Source organism: Portunus trituberculatus, chromosome 6 (assembly GCF_017591435.1).
Source record: "Portunus trituberculatus isolate SZX2019 chromosome 6, ASM1759143v1, whole genome shotgun sequence".
NCBI lineage: Eukaryota > Metazoa > Arthropoda > Malacostraca > Decapoda > Portunidae > Portunus > Portunus trituberculatus.
Genome location: NC_059260.1, coordinates 5,948,294 through 5,970,388, shown reverse-complemented (window position 1 = coordinate 5,970,388; position 22,095 = coordinate 5,948,294). Strand labels below are relative to the sequence as shown.

At 43.0% G+C, this 22,095-nt stretch overlaps 1 protein-coding gene across 1 annotated transcript in view; it reads left to right on the top strand.

The window, feature by feature from the left end:
• The window catches only part of LOC123517777 (activating signal cointegrator 1 complex subunit 3-like), an 84,788-nt gene that overhangs the window by 37,998 nt on the left and 24,695 nt on the right, over positions 1 to 22,095 (top strand). The window contains 15 exon segments of the mRNA XM_045278234.1: positions 6,232 to 6,376; positions 6,577 to 6,713; positions 7,353 to 7,526; positions 9,067 to 9,292; positions 9,691 to 9,832; positions 10,728 to 10,836; positions 11,763 to 11,931; positions 13,214 to 13,434; positions 14,961 to 15,095; positions 15,826 to 15,943; positions 16,374 to 16,580; positions 16,583 to 16,639; positions 18,747 to 18,889; positions 20,285 to 20,422; positions 21,926 to 22,046. Of these exon segments, the coding sequence (XP_045134169.1) occupies positions 6,232 to 6,376; positions 6,577 to 6,713; positions 7,353 to 7,526; positions 9,067 to 9,292; positions 9,691 to 9,832; positions 10,728 to 10,836; positions 11,763 to 11,931; positions 13,214 to 13,434; positions 14,961 to 15,095; positions 15,826 to 15,943; positions 16,374 to 16,580; positions 16,583 to 16,639; positions 18,747 to 18,889; positions 20,285 to 20,422; positions 21,926 to 22,046 (2,242 nt within the window).

Genomic DNA, 22,095 nt, shown 5'->3' with positions numbered 1-22,095 from the left:
GAGATGTGTGGTGATATTTGGTGTGGAGGAGGATAAGACACCGAGTAAAATGGAGAGAGAAAAACATAAAAAGGTGATAAATAATATCATTAATGTGGTGCAGGAGGAGGAAAAGACCTAGTACAAGAAATAGAGGACTTCCATAGAATTGGAAAGTTCACAAGAGAAGGTATGAGGCCAATAAGAATCAAACTTAAGTCACAAAAGGATGTAGATGAATTGGTGGAGAAGTCATGGAGGCTAGCCCAGCAGGAAACAACAAGGAAGATTTGGTTGAGAAGAGATCTCGGTGAAAAGGAAAGAGAAATGTTAAATGAGTTGAGAAAGGAGGCTTTGAAAAAAATGAAGAGAGGACAGAAGAGGAGAAGAAAGAGTTTTTCTGGAGAATCTTGGATATGAGACTGAGGAAGTGGTTCATAACCCAGAAAAGTACAGCAAGAAAGGACTAAAGAAACTTACGTATGAGCGGAATGTAATGTATTCCAACATAAATGGAGTGATATCGGGATTTTAGAACTCAACGATTACTTGAGGACAAGAACCCAGATATTGTGGGTCTTACTGAAACAAAACTGAGAGAGGAGAAGACCTGATGATGGTTGGAGAAGGAAATATAATGTTTGGAAAAGAAATAGAGTAGGTAAGATGGGAGGAGGAGTGATGTTGCTGGTTAAAAAGATATAAAGGTGGATCAAGTGAAAGAAGGTATGGGAAAGGCAGAAGTGCTAAAGATCAGAGCAGAAACTAATGAAGGAAAAAGAGGCACTACATAGTGGTGTACGTACCACCTAAGACAAATGCATGGTCAGTACAGGAATATGAAGAAATGATAAGTGATACAGGAACATGTCTGGAAGAAATGTTGGGTGGCTGTGAACGAACTATAATGATGGGAGATTTTAATTGTAAAGAGGTGTGTTGGGAGGACTGGTCAATGGAAGGATCAGAGACAACATGGGAAATACACTATTGACACTGGCAATGGAAAATGTGTTAACTCAGTGGGTCAAAGAAGATACTAGGTTTGGAGGAGAGGGAGCATCGTCAAGACTGGACTTGGTCTTTAGTACAGAGCCAATGGTCATTGAGGAGATGAGGGTGGAGTGCCCTTTAGCAAAGAGTGATCATGCAGTTTTGGAGTTCAAGGTGATAGATGAAGAGAAATCTAGAAGAAATGAAGAATATAAAGTGGGAAGATGGAATTATGCCAAGACAGATTTTGGAAACCTAAAGAAATTCTTTCAAGAGACAAATTGGATGAAATTCAAGAGTGCTAAGGAGCAAATGAAAAGTGGAAGGAATTTATAAAAATATACAAAGAAGGTGAGAAAAATTTGTACCAATAAGACAACATAGAGAAGTTGGAAAGCAGGACTGGTTTAACGATAGATGTGAAAAGGCTAGAACAAGAAAAGAGGATGCATGGAAGAGGTGGAGAAGGAAAAGACGGATTAAGCAGTGGGAAAGTTACAAAAGAGCAAGAAATGAATATGTGTTGATTAGAAGAGAAGAAAGAAAGAAACAAGAAAAGGATATAATTGATAAATGTAAAGACCAACCAAGGCTTTTTACAGACATGTGAACAACAACATCAAAAATAGAAAGTATTGAAAGTTTAGAAGTAAATGGAGTATGCAGTGAAGATCCCAGGAAATGGCAGAGGCTATGAATGGATGCTTTCGGAAGGTATTCACAAAGGAGACTGCTTTTGACAAACCACTGGTAATGGAACAGAAAGGGATTATGAAGGAGTTTCAAGTAACTGTGGAGGAGATCAAGAATATGATGGGGAGTTTAGAAGTGAGAAAAGCTGTGGGACCTGATGGGGTATCAGGATGGATTTTAAGAGAATGCAGGGAGCAACTGGCAGAAAAAGTTTGTGAAGTAATTGATGCCTCATTAAGGGAAGGTGTAGTGCCCCAAGACTGGAAAAGAGCTAACATTGTCCCAATCTATAAATCAGGTAACAAGAGAGACCCATTGAACTATAGACCAGTGTCACTTACAAGTGTGGTAGCTAAGATGTGTGAGAGGGTGGTGAAGAATAGATGGACAGACTTCTTGGAGAAAAATGACATACTTTGTGAGTGTCAATTTGGTTTTAGAAAAGGGCGTTCATGCACGACAAACCTGATATGTTACTATTCGAGGGTGATAGATGTAATACAGGAAAGAGATGGTTGGGCTGATGGAATATATCTGGATTTAAAAAAGGCCTTTGATAAGGTACCACACCGGAGACTGATCTGGAAACTTGAAATGGTAGGAGGAGTGCATGGCAGTTTACTAAAATGGATGGAAGACTTTTGGTAGGAAGAGAAATGAGAACAATAATTAAGGACAGACCATCAGAATGGGGCTTGGTGGAGAGTGGAGTTCCACAGGGATCAGTGTTGGCACCAGTAATGTTCGCGGTCTACATAAATGACATGGTGGATGGGGTGTCCAGTTATGTGAGCCTATTTGCAGGCGATGCAAAATTGTTAAGAAAAGTGAGATGTGACAAAGATTGCGAACTACTCCAGGAAGACTTGGACAGAATATGGAAATGGAGCTGTACATGGCAAATGGAGTTCAACACGACAAAATGCAAGAAAATAGAGTTTGGCAAGAGTGAAAGAAGAATCAGGAGTATGTACAAGATAGGAAATGAAGACATAAAACCAGTCATGAAGAAAAAGACCTTGGGGTGACAATTACCAATGACCTATCGCCAGAGAGACATATAAACAAAATAATTGGAGAAGTATTGAACTTATTGAGGAACATAAGAGTGGCGTTCGTATATTTAGATGAAGAAATGATGAAGAAAATAATTACTGCAATGATAAGACCGAGGCTTGAATATGCAACAATACAGTGGGCTCGAACTTAAAGAAACACATAAGGAAACTAGAGAAAGTACAGAGGGCTGCAACAAAAATGGTGCCTGACTTAAGAGATTTGACTTATGAAGACAGACTGAAAAGAATGCAACTTCCGACCCTGGAAAACAGAAGAGAAAGGGGAGACCTGATAGCAATATACAGAGTGATGATTGGCATGGAAAAATGGATAGGGAAGATCTGTGTATGTGGAATGAAAGAATGTCGAGAGGGCATGGGAAAAAACTATAAATGGCCACTTATAGGAGAGATGTGAAAAAATATAGCTTCCCTCATAGAAGGGTGGAAGCATGGAATAGTTTAGACGTGGAAGTGGTCAACGCAAGGAATATTCATGATTTTAAGAAAAAGCTGGACATTAATAGATATGGAGACGGAACAACACGAGCATAGCTCTTTTCCCGTATGTTACAATTAGGTAAATACAATTAGGTAAATACACACACACACACACACACACATATATGGACAAAGAAATGATGAAGAAATTTATAAGTACTAAAATAAGACCTAGATTGGAATATGCAGGAGTTGTGTGGACTTCCCATAAAAAGAAACACATAAGGAAATTGGAGAGACTACAAAAAATGGCTACAAGAATGGTTCCAGAATTTAAAGGGATGACATATGAGGAGAGACTAAAGGCTATGGATCTACCAACCTTGGAACAGAGAAGAGAGAGAGAGGGGATCTGATACAAGTTTATAAATTGATTAACGAAATGGATCAAGTGGATAATGAGAAACTAATCCTGAGAGAAGAATATGACATTAGAAGCACAAGATTGCATAGTAAGAAACTGAGGAAGGGAAGATGTCTGAGAGATGTTAAAAATTTAGTTTCCCAAAGATGTGTTGAGACTTGGAACAGTTTGAGTGAGGAAGTGGTGTCAGCAAAGAGTGTACATAGTTTTAAAGAAAAATTGGATAAGTGTAGATAAGGAGACGGGGCCACACGAGCATAAAGCCCAAGCCCTGTAAAACTACAACTAGGTAAATACACACACACACACACACACACACACACACACACACACACACACATACGGCCGGGTGGAGATATTTGGGTGTGTCTCCTTTCAGCTCAGTGGTTAGAGTGCTGGCCCAAGATCGGAAATAATGAGCTCTGAGCTCGCTCCGAGGTACTGTCGCGTCAGAGACTGATCAAACAGTCCCGGCCGGGCCGGGTGGAGATATTTGGGTGTGTCTCCTTTCACGTGTAGCCCCTGTTCACCTAGCAGTGAGTAGGTACGGGATGTAAATCAAGAAGTTGTGACCTTGTTGTCCCGGTGTGTGGTGTGTGCCTGGTCTCAGGCGTATCCGAAGATCGGAAATAATGAGCTCTGAGCTCGTTCTTTAGGGTAACATCTGGCTGTCTCGTCAGAGACTGCAGCAGATCAAACAGTGAATCACACACACACACACACACGCGTAGTGTAGTGGTTAGCACGCTCGATTCACAATCGAGAGGGCCAGGTTCGAGTCCTGGCACGGCGAGGCAAATGGGCAAGCCTCCTAATGTGTAGCCCCTGTTCACCTAGCAGTAAATAGGTACGGGATGTAACTCGAGGTGTTGTGGCCTCGCTTTCCCGGTGTGTGGAGTGTGTTGTGGTCTCAGTCCTACCCGAAGATCGGTCTATGAGCTCTGAGCTCGCTCCATAATGGGGAAGACTGACTGGGTGGCCAGCAGGCGACTGAGATGAATTACACACACACACACACACACACACACACACACACACACACACACACACACACACACACACACACACACACACACACACACACACACACACACACACGGCCTGGTAGCTCAGTGGTTAGAGCGCTGGCTTCACAAGCCAGATGACCGGGGTTCGATTCCTCGGCCGGGTGGAGATATTTGGGTGTGTCTCCTCACGTGTAGCCCTGTTCACCTAGCAGTGAGTAGGTACAGGATGTAAATCGAGGAGTTGTGATCTTGTTGTCCCGGTGTGTGGTGTGTGCCTGGTCTCAGACCTATCCTAAGATAGGAAATAATGAGCTCTGAGCTCGTTCCATAAGGTAACGTCTGGCTGTCTCGTCAGAGACTGCAGCAGATCAAACAGTGAATCACACACACACACACACACACACACACACACACACACACACACACACACACACACACACACACACACACACACACACACACAGGCCCTGTAAAACTACAACTAGGTAAATACACACACACACACACACACACACACACACACACACACACACACACACACACACACACACACACACACACACACCAGGAAATGCCATGTAATAGAAATGGTTAGAAGTAATAGAAGACCTATGTGGGAATACAAAATGGGAGATTATAATGAAAAGGAGAGAAGAGAAAGACCTGGGAGTGATTATACAAGACACCCTGACTCCAGAAAAACACATAAATGGGTTATTTGCCTCAACATACAAGACACTAACAAACATCAGGGTGGCATTCATTTACATGGACAAGAGTATGATGAAGACCATTACCACTATGATAAGACCTAGACTAGAATATGCAGCAGTGTTGTGGTCACCATACTGGCAGAAAGACATCAGGAAACTAGAAAGAATCCAAAGGACTGCTACAAAGATGGTGCCAGAAATAAATAATCTTCCCTATGACAGAAGACTGAAGGAAATGGAATTACCAACCTTGAAGAATAGACAGGAGAAATGAGACCTAATAACGATGTATAAGTTAGTAAACCGTTTGGAAAAGATAGATAGACAAGATGGAAGATGGAGATAAATGAACAAAAGGACACTCCAAGAAGATCATGAAAAGTCAGTGTTTGTAGGACATTAAAAAGTTTAGTTTTCCACATAGGATGCTGGACATCTGGAACAGATTGAGTGAAGAGATTGTAGTAGAAGCAGAAAGTGTACAAATTTAAGGAAAAGTTGGATAAAAGTAGATATGGAGACAGGTCGCTATGAGCCCCACTCGAACCCTGTAATGTACAACTTGGTAAACTAGGTAAATACTCTCTCTCTCTCTCTCTCTCTCTCTCTCTCTCTCTCTCTCTCTCTCTCTCTCTCTCTCTCTCTCTCTCTCTCTTACAGTTCAAATATCCCTTTCTTTTCTTCTCTTCCTCTCCCTCTTCTCCCCCTTCCAATTTCAACCTCCCCTCTTTTCCCCCTCTCTCCTTCTCCCTTCCCCTCTTCCTTCCCAATTCAAAACTCCACTTTTTTTCTCTACCTCTCCCTCTCCCTCTTCCTCTCCTCCTCCCTTTCCATTCAAACCTTCCTCTTTTCCTCTCTCTTTTTCTTTCACTTCCTCCTTCCTTCTCTCCTTAATTCAACCCCCTCTCCCCTCCCCCCATCAGGTGTACGGTCTGCAGATCAAGGACGCACAGCAGGACCCTTCCCTGGAGGTGTACCGCAAGATGCTCCTCACCACCGCCTCCCGTGCCCTGGACAAGGCAAGGATGGTGCGCTTTGACGAGGCCACCGGCTACCTCCACATCACTGGTATGTCTCGTTCCTGGTGTGTCTGTGTTTGGTTTAGTGTGGACTAGTTGCTTGTGGTATGTCACTTTCTTTACTCTCTCAATCTCCTGTTTCTTCTGTCACTCAATTCAAACTCTTGTCTCCCAATCTTAGTTTTTTCTTTGTTCTCCCAGTCTATATCCTCCCAGTCAGTCCTCACTAACACCCACGTCCTCCCACAGACATGGGCCGCGTTGCCTCACAGTTCTACATCAAGTACGACACAATAGAGGTGTTTAATGAGTTCCTGAAGACAGCTATGAATGAGGCGGACATTCTGGCTCTCGTGTCTCAGAGCTCAGAGTTCATGCAGCTGAAGGTTTGTGTTTATCTGTTTGTGTTCACTTAGTTGTGTATTGCAGAGTTTGAGCAGGTGGTGGTTCAAAGTGTGTGTGTGATTGGTGTGTATGTGTGTGTGTGTGTGTGTGTGTGTGTGTGTGTGTGTGTGTGTGTGTGTGTGTATGTATCATTGAGCAAGTTTGTGGACTTTTTAGTACTTTAGAACTCTTCATTATGTCTCCTAAGGATGTTAGGCATAAGTGAAAGGCCTTAGTTGTGACTTAAAAGATGGAATTGATAAGAAAATTAGAGAAAGAGTGTGTGTGGTGGGGTGTGTTTTGTTGCTGTGGTGTTTCAGTCTATGTGTGTGTTGGTGGTGGTGTGTGATAGGTTGTGGTATGGTGCTGTTGTGTTCTAGAGTATGTGTGTGTGTGATAGGGTGTGTGGCTCATTGTGGTGTGTGTTGTGGTTTTGTTGCTGTGGTGTTTCAGAGTGTGTGTGTGTGTGTGTATTGGTGGTGGTGTGTGTGTGTGTGTGTGTGTGTGTCTGTGTGTGTGTGTGTGTGTAATGATGCGTGGTTGGTGGTGGTATGTTGCTACAGGATTTCAGAGTATGTGTGTGTGATTAGCGCATACCATCCTAAACGTCCTCGCCCTCACTCATCCTCGTGTTCCCTCAGGTGCGTGATGAGGAGATGAATGAGTTGGACGAGCTGCATCATCAGTGTGAGGTGGCGGCGGCGGGCGGTGCGGAGAACATCCATGGCAAGGTGAACATCCTCCTGCAGACACACATCTCCAGGATCCGCGTTGAGGGCTTCTCTCTTGTGTCCGATGTCAACTATGTCACGGAGGTAAGTGTCTGTTTGTCTGTGTGTCTGTGTTGGTCCGACATAGAGAAAAGGTTAGGTTGGTGTAGGTTGTATTAGTGTCTATTTATCTTTCTAATACAGGAAGGTTGGTTCTCTAAATCTGTTTCTGTTTTTGGTGTGGTCTCGTTGGGTTGGGTTAGTTTTTTGTAGGTTAGATTGAATTAGGTTAAGTTGGGTTAGATTAGGTTAGGTTAAGGTTTTTCAAATTTGGGTTAGGTTAGATTAAATTAGGTTAGGTTAGGTTTCTGTTGGGTTTGATTGGGTTAGAATTGTTTAGGTTAGGTTGGGTTTGACCAAGTTTGGTTAGGTGTCTATATGTACATATTTGCATTTTTCTTGTAATGGTTAGGTTAGTTCCTTATATCTAGTTCTTCTGTTGTTTATTAAGTTAAATTAAGTCATTATATTTACATTTTTCTAGTATCAGTTTTTTTTACCATGTGGGCTTTTCACAGGAATTTATGGGCTAAAGAGGATACTTTTGTCTACATTTGCTTATGTTGTGAAATTACCTCAGATCAGTCAGCATGCTCCATTCTCTCTGAAATAAGTTATGCCAGACATTTTCAGTAGTGGAGGTGCCTTATCCAGACACCTTAAAACATCAGTTCAATCTGTATGACCCATGTCTGTATACATCCCTTCCCTCTGTCACCTCTTTGAGACCATAAGCAAGCATGGATGTGAGATGTAAACTACCACAAATCCCAGAAACATAACCACTCACCCATCCACACCACACTAACAGAACTCAGACATGGTTTTATAATTTTTTCTCTTGGTGTCCATCCCTTCCCTCTCTCATCTCTGGGAAACTACATGTATCTTTGTATGTGAGATATAAACACCCACAAATCACTGAAATATAACCACTCACCCAACTCACCCATCTCACTGCACCCCACATCAACAGAACTCAGAGATGTCCATATAGTTTCTCCTTTGATTCTATATACCTTCTCTCTCTCACCTCGTGAAGACCATAAACAAATGTGTCTGTGAGATATAAATCACAAACCACATAAATTAAACCACTCACCCATGCACCGATCCACACCACACCAATAGAACTCAGAGATGGCCATATAGTTTCTTCTCGTAGTGTACATACCTTCCTCTCTCATCGCTTGAAAACTACATGTATCTCTGTATGTGAGATATTAACAGTCACAAACTGCAAAGATAAAACCACTCAGTCATGCACCCATCCACACCACACTAACAGAACTGACAGATGGCTATGTAATTTCTTCTCTTAGTAACATCCATTCTCTCTCCCACCTCTTTAAGACCATAAGCAAATTTGTCTGAGATGTAAACAGCCACAAACCACAAAGATAAAACCGCTCACCCATGCACCCATTTACACCACATGTAACAGAATTCAAAGATGGCCATATTGTTTCTTGTCTTAGTGTTCATCCCTTACTGCTGTCATTTCTTGAAGACCACCTCATGTATCTGTGTATTTGAGGTATATAGAACCACTCACCCATGCACCTGTCCACCCTCACACCAACAGAACTCAGTCCGTATCACCCGCGCACTGTTTGAGATCGTGCTGCACCGAGGCTGGCCGTTGATGGCCGGGCGACTGCTGACCATGGCCAAGATGCTGGAGCTGCAGATGTGGCACTTTGAGTCTCCCATGCGACAGTTCCACCGGCTCACACAGGAGATCGTGGACAAGATTGAGGACCGCAGGTTGACCATTGAGAAGATCAGGGACATGGACTACAAGGAGATTGGTGAGTCAGGGGGGAGGGGGCAGTATGGGCCAGTATGGGGGGAGGGAGTGAGAAGGTAGTTTTGTCAGTGGTGAAGAGGAGTAGATTGTGTGTGTGAGAAGATCAAGAGTAAACATTAACCCTTTCACTTTGATGAGACAATTATCACCACCATATCAACGTATGGAATCTTTATAAACATCTGCAACAGAACTATAGGTGAAAGAGAATAGACCTTGCAGTTTTTACCCAGTTTTAGAGATTGGGTGTGGATGCAGAACAAATAAAGATGTCCCAGAGTGGTAGATAATAAGGGAAAGGTGTGTCAAGTGCCAGTCGGAGTAAAAAATAAATAAATAAAAAAAAAATCCTAGCTCCATCACCCCATTACCCCATCACTGCTGCCCATACCCCACCAGGCAAGATGCTGCGGCATGAGAGGATGGGGCATGAGGTGAAGGCGGCAGCGTGGCAGTTTCCGCTCCTGTCCCTGGAAGCCGTCATTCAGCCCATCACTCGCACCGTCCTCAGGGTCAGACTCACCATTCACCCAGAGTTCACGTGAGTTGCCCTTTATGATTGCCGTTTTCTTTGTCTTCAGTACCTTAAGATATCCTCATAATATATCTATCCAATCTTGAATATTAACTTTATTCTAGCCTTAAGAACCTCCATTAGAACTCTTATTAATCTGCACCACCCTTGTTAGTTGTTACATCTCTTAGTACACCTCAGAACCTTTATTGATCTACATCTCTCTTATTACATCCCTCAGGACACATCAGAACCCCTATTAAACTCTTATCACCCTTGTTACATCCCTCAGGACACTTCAGAATCATTATTAATCTACATACCCTTGTTGCATCACCCTTAAGAGACTTCAGTACCCCTGTCACAACCTTTATATATCTGAGAATAAGAGGTAAAGAATAGATCAATGAAATAAAGTCAGTTACATAGGACACTTCAGTACATCCAGATCTCTTTTTAATGTCTCACTTTACTCTGACCTTCTCCACCCGTGCCATGTCTAGATCAGTAAAGGTAGCTACATCCCTTACAACACTTCAGCACTTCCAGAACTCTTATTAATCTCACACCTTCCCTTGCTTTCTCCACCCGTGCCATGTCTAGATCAATAAAGGTAGCTACATCCCTTACAACACTTCAGCTTTCCAGATCTCTTATTAATGTCTCACTTTACCCTGACGTTTTCCACCCTTGCCATGTCTAGATCAATAAAGTGAGTTACATCCCTTACAATACTTCAGTACCTCCAGATCTCTTATTAATCTCACACCTTCCCTGACTTTCTCCATCCTTGCCATGTCTAGATCAATAAAGTGAGTTACATACCTTTCAACACTTCAGTACCTCCAGAACTTTTATTAGTCTCACTTTACCCTGACCTTCTCCACCCTCACCATGTCTGACCCCCTTGAACCACACACAGGTGGAATGACAAGGTGCACGGCGGACAGGAGAACTACTGGATATGGGTGGAGGATCCGGATACCAACTTTATGTACCATCATGAACAGTTTACAGTCACCAAGAAGCAGGTAAGGCCGTGGTGCTGTGTGTGTGTGTGTGTATGTGTATTTACCTAGTTGTATTTACCTAGTTGTAGTTTTACAGGGCCTGGGCTTTATGCTCGTGTGGCCCCGTCTCCATATCTACACTTTTCCAATTTTTCTTTAAAACTATGCACACTCGTTACTGACACCACTTCTTCACTCAAACTGTTCCAAGTCTCAACACATCTTTGCGAGAAACTATATTTTTTAACATCTCTCAGACATCTTCCCTTCCTCAGTTTTTTACTATGCGATATTGTGTGTGTATGTGTGTGTGTGTGTGTGTGTGTGTGGTGATATTTTTCAGCTCTTATTTCTGTTTGTTATTCCTTGAAGCACAAAAACCAGCCATTACTTCCTGATTTTTTCTTGTAGACTAATTTTTCAGCTCCTTGTTATTTGTTATTTCTTGGAAGCACTGAAAAAAAAGACCATTTATTTTTGTGTAGGTTTATTTTTCAGCTTTTATTTATGTTTGTTATTCCTTGAAGCACACAAAAACCAACTATTTTTTCCTTATTTTTTTTCTAGTAGACTAATTTTTGGTTAACTAACTTTCTAGCTCAATTTTATCTGTTATCCTTAGAAGTACCAAAAACATCCTTCATTTTTCAACCTCTCCCTGCAATCCATCACTCACCCAATCTCTGTCACTCGCCCTCTCCCTTTCACTCTCTCTCTCTCTCCCTGCTACACACTTTCTCTCATTCCTATTTACTCTCCTACACACTCCCTTTCACACTCCTTTTCACTCTCTCGCATCCCTTTTTACTCCTGCATACTCCCTCTTACACTCCTTTTCACTCTTGTACACACTCTCCTTCCCTCACACTCCCTCTCACACTCCCTCTCCCACTTCCTCTCTCACAGCCTCACTTTTACTCCCTCTCTCACTCCGTCTCCCACTCCAGGTAGCACGGCAGGAGGATGCACAGCTGGTGTTCACAATCCCAATCTTCGAGCCAATGCCCAATCAGTACTACATCCGGGCCATCAGTGACAGGTGGCTCAACTGTGAGTCTACCTGTGCCATCAGCTTCAAAAACCTCATCCTGCCTGAACGACACCCTCCGCACACAGGTAAGTGGTGGTAGTGGTGGTGGTGATGGCAGTGGTGGTGGTGAAGTGTTGGTATTTATTTCTTTACATTTTTCCATTTTAATAGTAGTAGTAGTAGTAGTAGTAGTAGTAGTAGTAGTAGTCTAACTTTAATGCAAGTGTTAACCAGTAGTCTCAATCATTCCTACCTTTCTCTGGTAAACTCTGGAACTCCCTCCCATCTTCCTACGACTTGACTTCTTTTTAAGAGGGAAGTTTGAAAACATTTGTCCCTTTATTTCACCTGACCCCAAAGTAACTACAAGGGAACAGCCAAATAAGTAGGTCTCTTTTATTTATTTATTGATTTTTTTTCTTTGTTTCCCTTGGCCAGTTTCCCCTCTTCCATAAAAAAAAAGTATCATTGTCATCATCATCATCATCATCATCATCATCATCATCATCATCATCATCATTACCCACTATATCCCAATTTTTCACTCCCATATCTATCATAACCTCTTCTCCTTTCCCCCATCACTCACCCCTTCTCTAGAAACCCCATTTCCCACTGCCACAACCTCACCACTAACCCAATTGACACCAACCCATCACCCATAACACCTCATCTCACCTCGTAACCCATAACACCATTCTTAAACCTCTACCCCTTCACAACACCAGTAGTCCTTTCCCCAGCCACCCAGAAAACCCCATCATTGACATTTAAACCTCCATTTTGCATCCCATACCAGTAACACACAACCTCTGAACCCCATCACCACCCTCCCTATCTGCTTCTGTATTTCCATCTTCCTCTGACCTGAACTCATTTAAAAGGGAGGTTTCAAGACATTTATCCCTTTCTTTTGGCTCACTCTTAAACCTGCTGGGGACTGACATCTAAGTGGCCTTTTTTTTTTTTTCCTTCAGTTTTATGACATGTATTCCTTTTCATTCTGCTTACTATTCGGTGATTTCCTACTGCTTCAGAAACTTATGTGAGGATTAAAACAATGAATATTCTGGCCATTAATCTTCTGACCTCCTTTCATATTCATTCTGCTTACTATATTTGGTGATTTTATACAGCTTCAGAAACTTATGTGGTGATTAAAACAGTGAATATTCTGACCATTAATCTTCTGACCTCCATAAACCCTTCCTAATATAAATGAAATCGTCTAACCATACACAATTGTCATGGTAGAAATACATCCCAGTACTGAAGGGGTTCATAGTTTTGGTTGCCCTTGGCCAGATTTCTTCTCTTACATAGAAAAATAGATAAATAAGATCTCTCTCTCTCTCTCTCATCCCACAGATTTGCTTGACCTGGACCCACTGCCCGTCACAGCCTTGAACAGCTCCCGGCTAGAGATGCTGTACCCGTTCACCCATTTCAACCCCATTCAGACTCAGATCTTCCACACACTGTACCACACAGACCACAATGTCCTGCTTGGGGCTCCCACAGGCTCCGGCAAGACCATCGCGGCAGAGATTGCAATGTTCAGGGTGTTTCAAGAGTATCCTGAGGCCAAGGTTGGTACTGGGGTCGGTTTGGTTAGGTTAGGTTTAGTGAGGTTGAATAAAATTAGATTGGGGTGAGCTGGATGTGGTGGGTTGGGTTAAATTAGGTTAAATTGAGTTTGAATTAGATTAAGTTGGGTTAAATTGCTTTGGCTTAGCTTAAATTGGGTTAGTTTGGGTTAAATTAGGTTTGGGTTGAATTAAATTATGTTGCTTTGGATTTAAACTGGGTAGGATTGAAAATTAGGTTGGGTTGAGTTGGGTTGGGTTGATTTAAGTTAGTTTGGTTAGGTAAGGCTAGTTTGGTGAGGTTAGATTTACTTAGGTTTTTGTGGGTTTAGTTTGATTAGGTTAGGTAAGTTTGGAGTCTTGGGTATTGCATAAGTTCTGGGTGAGTTTGAGTGAGCTCCAGTGAATTTTGGGTGGGTTTGAGAGGGTTTGAGTGGGTTCAAGTGAGTTTTGTGGGTTTGGATGGGTTCTGGCAAGTTTTGTGGGTTTGGATGGGCTGTGGCAAGTTTTGTGGGTTTGGATGGGTTCAGGTGAGTTTTGGGTGGATTGGATGGGTTCAGGTTAGTTTTGTGGGTTTGGGTGGGTTCTGGTAAGGTTTGAGTTTGGAGTGGGTTTGGGTGAGTTCATGTGGGTTTGACGGGGTTTGGAGCAGGTTTGGGTGCGTTTGAATGGATGTTGGTGGGTTTTGAGTGAGTTCAGGTGGGTTCAAGTGAGTTTTGTGGGTTTGGATGGTTTTTATCTCCCATCCCCTATTTTCTTCTTAACTCTGTCTCTCATTCCTTCCTTTCTATCTCCATCCCTTTTTTTTTTTTTTTTTTTATTTATTTATTTATTTATTTTTTACTTCTTAACTTCTCCTCTCATTCATTCTATCTCCCATCCCTTCTTTCCTTCTTAACCTCCCTCTCATTCCTTCTTCTATCTTCCATCTCCTATATTCTTAACCTCATGTCTCATTTCTTTCTTTCTGTCCCCTATCCTCTCCTCTTTCCTTTCTAATCTTATCTCATTTCTGTCTTTATATGTCCCATTTCTTTCCTTCTGAATCTCATCTGTCATTTTTTTTTATCTCCCATTTCTTCTTCCTTGAACCTCTCCTCTCACTCCTTTCTTCTATCACTAATCTCCTGTTTTCTTCCTAACCTCATCTCCCATTCCTTTCTTTCTATACCCCATCCTCTTCTCTTTCCCTCCTAATCTCATCTAATTTTTTTTTATCTCCCATCTCTTCTTTCCTTCTTAATCTCATCTGTCATTCCTTTCTTTCTATCTCTCATTTCTTCTTTCTTAACCCCACCTCTCACTTTTTTTTGTTCTATCCCCATCTATTTCCTTAATCACGCCTCTCATTCCATTCTTTCTATCCTCACTCCTTCTTTCCTGCCAAATCCTATCTCTCCTTTCTTCTATCCTCTTTCTCCTATTTTCTTCCTAATCCCATTCCTTTCTCTCCCCCAATCTTTTATTCTTTGCCACAAAATTCACACCTTACTCTCATCTTTCCTTCCTAACCTGGTGTGTCATTGCAGGTGGTGTACATAGCCCCTCTGAAGGCACTGGTGAGGGAGAGAGTGGAGGACTGGAGGGTCAGGCTGCAGGAAAAACTTGGCTTTAAGGTGGTGGAGCTGACTGGAGATGTCTCACCAGATATTAGGGCCATCCAGGTGTGTGTCTGTGTGTCTGACTGTGTGTCTATGTGTTGTAAGGTAGTGAATTTGTGTCTGTGTGGGTGTGCTTGTGTGTTGTAAGGTAGTCTGTGTGTTTGTGTGTCTGAGTGTCTGTGTGTGTGTGTGCTGGAAGGTAATGAAGGTTGTGTGTGTGTGTGTGTAAGGTAATGAAGGTGTATTTTTAGTGTTTTATCTGTGTCTAGTTTGGTGCTTAGTTGTGTGTTTTGTTAAGAAAAATTGCTTTCTTTTTCATTTTTTGTTTACTTTATATATCCACTTATTTTCCTTTGTTATGTGTGAAAAGTCATTCGTTTTTATTGTTCTGTGTGGAAGGCCATTTTTTTTTATCCAGCTTCTAAGTCACTTTTTTTATACATGTCTCATTTAATTTGGTCTTAAAGTCATGCATTGTCTTCTCACGAACCCCTTCCTTTTCAACCCATTCTATATTTGCATCATTGTGTGTGAAACTATTTTTTTTATATTTCCTTTATTTTCCTTTTTATCTCCCTTCCATGTCCTCTTGTGTCTCTCATACATGTTTGTATCACTGTATGTGGAACTATTTGTTTTTATATTTACTCTATCATTCCTTTTTTTATCTTCCTTCCATGTCCTCTTTGTGTCTCTTACCTCACACCATGACATCTTCTCTGTCCACCTTTCCTATTTCCTGCATCACTCTATCACAACTAATTCACTTTCCTCCTCCTCCCTCCTTCTCAAGGCTGCCCACGTCATAGTCACCACACCAGAGAAGTGGGACGGCATCTCTCGGTCGTGGCAGACGCGTGACTATGTGAGGAAGGTGGCGCTGATTGTCATTGATGAGATACACCTGCTGGGTAAGTGTGGGAGAGAGAGAGAGAGAGAAATAAAGAGATGGTTTCGTCATGCCTGGTTATTTGTTGTGGACTTTCTTGTAAGAGAGAGAAGAGAGTTACCCTACACATGATTATTATGCCTGAAAGCCCCTCATTCATCACTTTATCTCTTTAGCATAGCCTAACCTAACTAAGTCCAAGTCAATACAACTTACTTTAACCTAACTTAACCTAACCTCTCCTCAGCTCACCATCCTTAGCTCACTATCCTTACCAAACCTTACCTAACCTAACTAAACCAAACACCAACCCAAATCAACCTAACCTAACCTAACTTAGCCAAACCAAACTATACTAAACTAAACTAAACCAAACTAAAAAAAAAAAAAAAAAAAAAAAAGATAAAAGAACTCACTTTCACCTAACCTCACGTAACCTCCCCCCCCACCAGGTGAGGACCGAGGGCCAGTACTGGAGGTCATTGTGTCGAGAACTAACTTCATCTCGAGCCACACCGGCCAGTCCCTGCGCATCATCGGCCTGTCGACCGCCCTGGCCAACGCAAAGGACCTGGCTAACTGGCTGGGCATCGGTGAGGTTGGCCTGTACAACTTCCGGCCTTCTGTTCGCCCCGTCCCGCTGGAGGTGCACATTGCTGGCTTCCTGGCAAACACTACTGCCCCAGAATGGCCACTATGAACAAGCCCACATTCCAGGGTGAGGCATGAATGGAGGGGTGGAGTGGTGGAGGGGTGAGGCATGAGTGGTATGGTGGAGTGGTAGAGGGGTGAGGCTTGAGTGGTGTGGTGGAGTGGTGGGGTGAGGCATGAGTGGTGTGGTGGAGTGGTGGAGGGATGAGGTATGAGTGGTGTGGTGGAGGAGTGAGGCATGAGTAGAGTGGTGGAGGGGTGAGGCATGAGTGGTGTGGTGGAGTAGTGGAGGGGTGAATGATGGAGTGATGGAAGAGTGTGGTCAGAATAGAGGGCATGAGGGATGAAGAGGTGGAGTGTGGAGTGGATGGATGGAGTCAGAACATTTGCTGAGGACATGAGTGGAGAGGTGGAATGTAAGGTGGAAGGGTGTGGTCAGAATATTAAGTGAAGGCATAAGTGGTGAAGAGATGAGAGTTTGAAGTGGATGGATGGAGTCAAAACATTAGGTGACTGTAGTGAGTGGATGAGGGATGAGAGAGTGATGTTTGCTGTCACAACTTTGCTGTTGACTTGATTCACCACACCAGGTCTCATTGTGTTTGCTCTCCTCTACATCTGTAAAAACATCACTAAAGATTAAATTCCTATTGGTATTTGTGTTTAAGTGAAGAGTGGAGAAATTCTTGGTATAGTTGTGACCTGTCTAAATATTCAGTGGATAGCTTTGTAGTCTGGTAACATCACTTGACACAATAATAAATCCTGGAATTGACTTTAGGATTGCCTTTCGATAGCATGAGTTGTCTTTAGTGATATTGTTCTGGCTACCACTACAAATTTCTTCACCATTCTTGGACACAAATGTTAATAATGTCAGTTGTAACTAGTGAAATCCTGCATGCAATGACTAGGTGACCACACAGCACTGTCACACCCAGAATTGTCAGCCAGCACACCACATCTACTGGCCACACACCATTGCCCCCACACCCAGCATTGTCAGCCAGCACACCACATCTACTGGCCACACAATTGCACACCCAGCATTGTCAGTCAGCACACCACATCTACTGGCCACACAACGTTTTGAGCCTTATACACCACAGTTACTGACCCACATAGCACTGCCACACCCACACCACAGCTACTGGTCACACAGCACTGCCACACACAGCATCCCACTGCCATCAGACACTCATCTATCTCACAGCCACAGCACCACATACCTAGGCAACCACTCACCACACCCAAGACAACCACACACCACCACACACCCTCACAAGACAACCACACACCACTCACCACCCTCACAAGACAACCACACACCACTCACCACCCTCACAAGACAACCACACACACCACTCACCACCCTCACAAGACAAACACACACCACTCACCACCCTCAGAAAACAACCACACACACCACTCACCACCTTCACTAGACAACCACACACCAACCAGGGCAGGAGCCACAGGAATACCACACACTCTGAAATGGCTAATAATCAGAAACGCTTTGCTCTCACCACAACTGTTTTGAAAGGCCACAGGGATGACTTGCTGGGTTTATCAAGTGTGTTTCCCCTCTCAGTGTGTAGAAACAATGTTAATCTGTCACTAAGAGTATAAAACAAGCCTGGAAATGTGTGTCTTCAAGGAGAGCATTTTAAAAGTAGTAAGGATGTATGATGGAGTGTGTCAGAGTATGGGTTGGGTTAGGTGAAGTGGGGTGAGGTGGTTAAGCTAGGTTAGGTTGAGTGAGGTTAAGTTAGGTGTGGTGGGGTTTTGCTAGGTTAGTTTGTGTGAGATGAGGTTAAAAGAAGTTAGTTTAAGTGAGATTAGGTTAAAGTGAGTGTGAGGTTAAGTAAGGTGAGGTTAAAAGTGAAGTTAGGTTAAAATGAGGTGATGTTTAGTGAGGTGAGGTTGGGTGAGGTTGGGATGGTCTGGTTTCATTTGGCTAGGTTGGGTTGGGATAAGTAAAAAAATTGGTTAGATAAAATTAGGTTAGGTTAGCTGTAAATCTTGCTTCATTTGGGTTTAGTAAAGACACTGTGTACAAGACCTTTCACCTCATAAGACAACTACACAACCCTTGACCTTTCACCTCACAAAACAACTATACAACCCTTGCCCTTTCACCTCACAACACTGACCATCCCTCCATCCCTCAGCCATCAAGCAACACTCCCCAGACAAGCCAGTGTTGGTGTTTGTGTCGTCGCGCAGACAGACGCGCCTCACTGCCATGGACCTGATGGGCTTTGTGGTGGTGGAGCCCGACCCCAAGCAGTGGCTCAAGCTGCCCGAGTATGAGGTGAGGCCTGCTATGGGGTACGATGCGCGTCCTTCCCTCTTTTTGACTTATTTTGTTGTTTTGTTTTATTTTATTTGTTTTTAATGTAAGGGAGGCATGTTATTGTTTAATTTGTTTGTTTTCATGTAAGAGAAAGGTGATGTTTTGTTTAGGTTTGTTTTGGGGTACGAGTCTTTCTTCCCTCCATTATTGTGACATTGTTTTTATTTGTTGATTTAGGTATATTTTTTGTTTTTTGTGTCATACGAGTCTTTCTTCTTTGTATCATTGTGACTTTTTGTTTTCATTATTTATTTTATTTTTTTTTTCATGTTTTATTTGTTCTTTATATTTTGTTTATTTTCTGTGTGTGTAATCCATCATTGTGACTGTTATTTTTTATTTTATTTATTTATTATTTTTTTTCATGTAAGAGGGAGGGAGTTTGTTTTGTTTGTTTGTTATATTTTGTTTAGGTTTGCTATAGTGTGTGAGACGGTTCCTTCCATCATTGCGACTTTGCTATTGTTTGTGTTATTCTATTAGCCTATTTTAATGTACTATTATTTCATGTATTAATATTATTTTATGTACAGTATTATATTTTATTAAGATCACTTGCTTCCCACATTTTATTATTATTGTCATTATTTATATATTTATTTTTTATAAGAGGCAGGCAATTTATTTAACATACTTTATTTTATGCACTTGTTTATATCATTACAACACCCTCAGTGGCACTCACAGCAGCTAAGGAGTGACAAACAGGGCTCCACGGGGCCTGTTGTCTCTGAGGGGGAGTGAGGCAGAACACCAGCTGTACCCACAAGGCTGCTGAGAGGGGAAGAGTAACAACACACCCATTTACACAGTACACTTCCCTCTATTCACAGTAACAGGCCACAATACAACAGGCTAGGGGGCAGGACAGCAGGCTATGGGGCAGAACAGCAGACTAGGGGGCAGGACAGCAGACTAGGGGGCAGGACAGCAGACTAGGAGCAGGACAGTAGACTAGGGGGCAGGACAGCAGGCTTGGGGGCAGGACAGCAGGCTAGGACACAGTAGAAGCTTACAGTCTTAGTCAAGTAACATAGATTTCCTGGGATAAGTCAAGGAACGTTCTAACTCCACTTCCTCCTCTTCTTCCTCTTCCTCCACTTCCTCCACTTCTTCCTCTTCCTCTTCTTCTTCCTCCACTTCTTCCTCCTCTTCTTCCTTTTCTTCCTTCTCTTCTTCCACTTCCTCCTCTTCATCCTCTTCTTCCATTTCCTGCACTTCCTCTACTTCCTTCACCTCCTCCTCCTCCTCCTCCTCCTCCTCCTCCTCCTCCTCCTCCTCCTCCTCCTCCTCCTCCTCCTCCTCCTCCTCCTCCTCCTCCTCCTCCTTCTCTTCCTCTTCCACCAAACACAGATGGAGCAGATTCTGACCAACATTAAGGATGAGAACCTGCGCCTGTGTCTGTCGTTTGGTGTGGGGCTGCATCACGCTGGCCTGGTGGAGAAGGACAGGCGGGTGGTGGAGGAGCTCTTTGTCAACCAGAAGATACAGGTGGGTTGGTGTGTCTGTGTCTTGTGTCATGTGTCTTGTGTCTTGTGTCTGTGTCTTGTGTCTTGTGTCTTGTGTCTGTGTCTGTGTCTTGTGTGTACCTGTGATGTTGTCTTTACATTGTTTCTCTGTCTCTGTGTCTCTCTGTCTCAGTCTCTCTACATCTCTTTCTCTTTCTCTCTTTCTCTGTATCTCTCTCTGTCTCTTTCTCTCTTTCTTTCTTTCTCTCTCTCTCTCTCTCTCTCTCTCTCTCTCTCTCTCTCTCTCTCTCTCTCTCTCTCTCTCTCTCTCTCTCTCTCTCTCTCTCTCTCTCTCTCTCTCTCTCTCTCTCTCTCTCTCTCTCTCTCTCTCTCTCTCTCTCTCTCTCTCTCTCTCTCTCTCTCTCTCTCTCTCTCTCTCTCTCTGGTGGATTTAAGATGTGTTTCTGTTTCTGCTTACCATTGACATAAGTGATAGAACATTCTGCCAAACCTAACTTAACCTAACCAAATTTAACACACATAACAAATCTAACTTCTTCTATGACTAGTAACTTTATCTTGAGCAGAACCTAACCTAACCCAACCCAAATCCAAACCCAAGTTCAACCCAACCCAATCCTAAGCTCAACCCAACCTCCAACTCAACTTAACTCAACCTTCTCAAGAATTAATGGCCTTTCCCTTGAGCCCAGCCTAACCTAACCTAACATAACCTAACCTAACCACCCTCCAGCCCCCAACCCAACCCAATCCAACCTTCTCAAAAAATACTGACCTTTGTTTGAGCCGAACCTAACCTAACCTAACCTAACCTTTCTCGTATATTCCTCTCATCTCATTCATATAAAACATTTTGCCCTTTCCTTTATATCCTTTATCTTTCTATCCCTCTCTTCCTTCTCTCCACATACACAAAGTTTCCTCTCTTGTCTCTCTCTCTCTCTCTCTCTCTCTCTCTCTCTCTCTCTCTCTCTCTCTCTCTCTCTCTCTCTCTCTCTCTCTCTCTCTCTCTCTCTCTCTCTCTCTCTCTCTCTCTCTCTCTCTCTCTCTCTCTCTCTCTCTCTCTCTCTCTCTCTCTCTCTCTCTAAACCACCCTTCCATACAGATAGTGTTTCCCCTCTTTCCTTTCTTTCTTTTCCTCTCCCTTTCTTCTCTTTTCTACCCTCCCTTCCTCCCTCCAATGCCTGACCCAACCCTCCACACAGATAATGTTTTCTCTTTCTCCCTTTTCTTCTCTCCTTTCCTCCCTCCTTTTCTCTCACCATACATAAAGTTTTCTGTTTCCTTCCCTCTCTTCCTCCCTTCCTTCCTCCAATTCCTTACTCAACCCTCCACACAGATAATGTTTACCTCTTTCCTTCCCTTCTTCCTTCCTCCCTCCACACACAAAGTTTCCTCTCTTTTTTCCTCCTTGCTCTTCCTTCTTTCACCACCTGACCAAACCCTCCACACAGATATTTCCCTCTTCCCTCCCTTCCCTCCCTTCCTTCCCTTCCTCCACCTGACATCTGCCTCCCACACACAGATCCTGATCACCACCGCCACGCTGGCCTGGGGTGTCAACTTCCCCGCTCATCTGGTGGTGGTGAAGGGGACGGAGTATTATGACGGCAAGACTCGGAGATATGTTGACTTCCCCATCACAGGTAAGGGCCACTGTAAAGGAACAAACTGTGGTGTGGTTTGGTCTTCTTT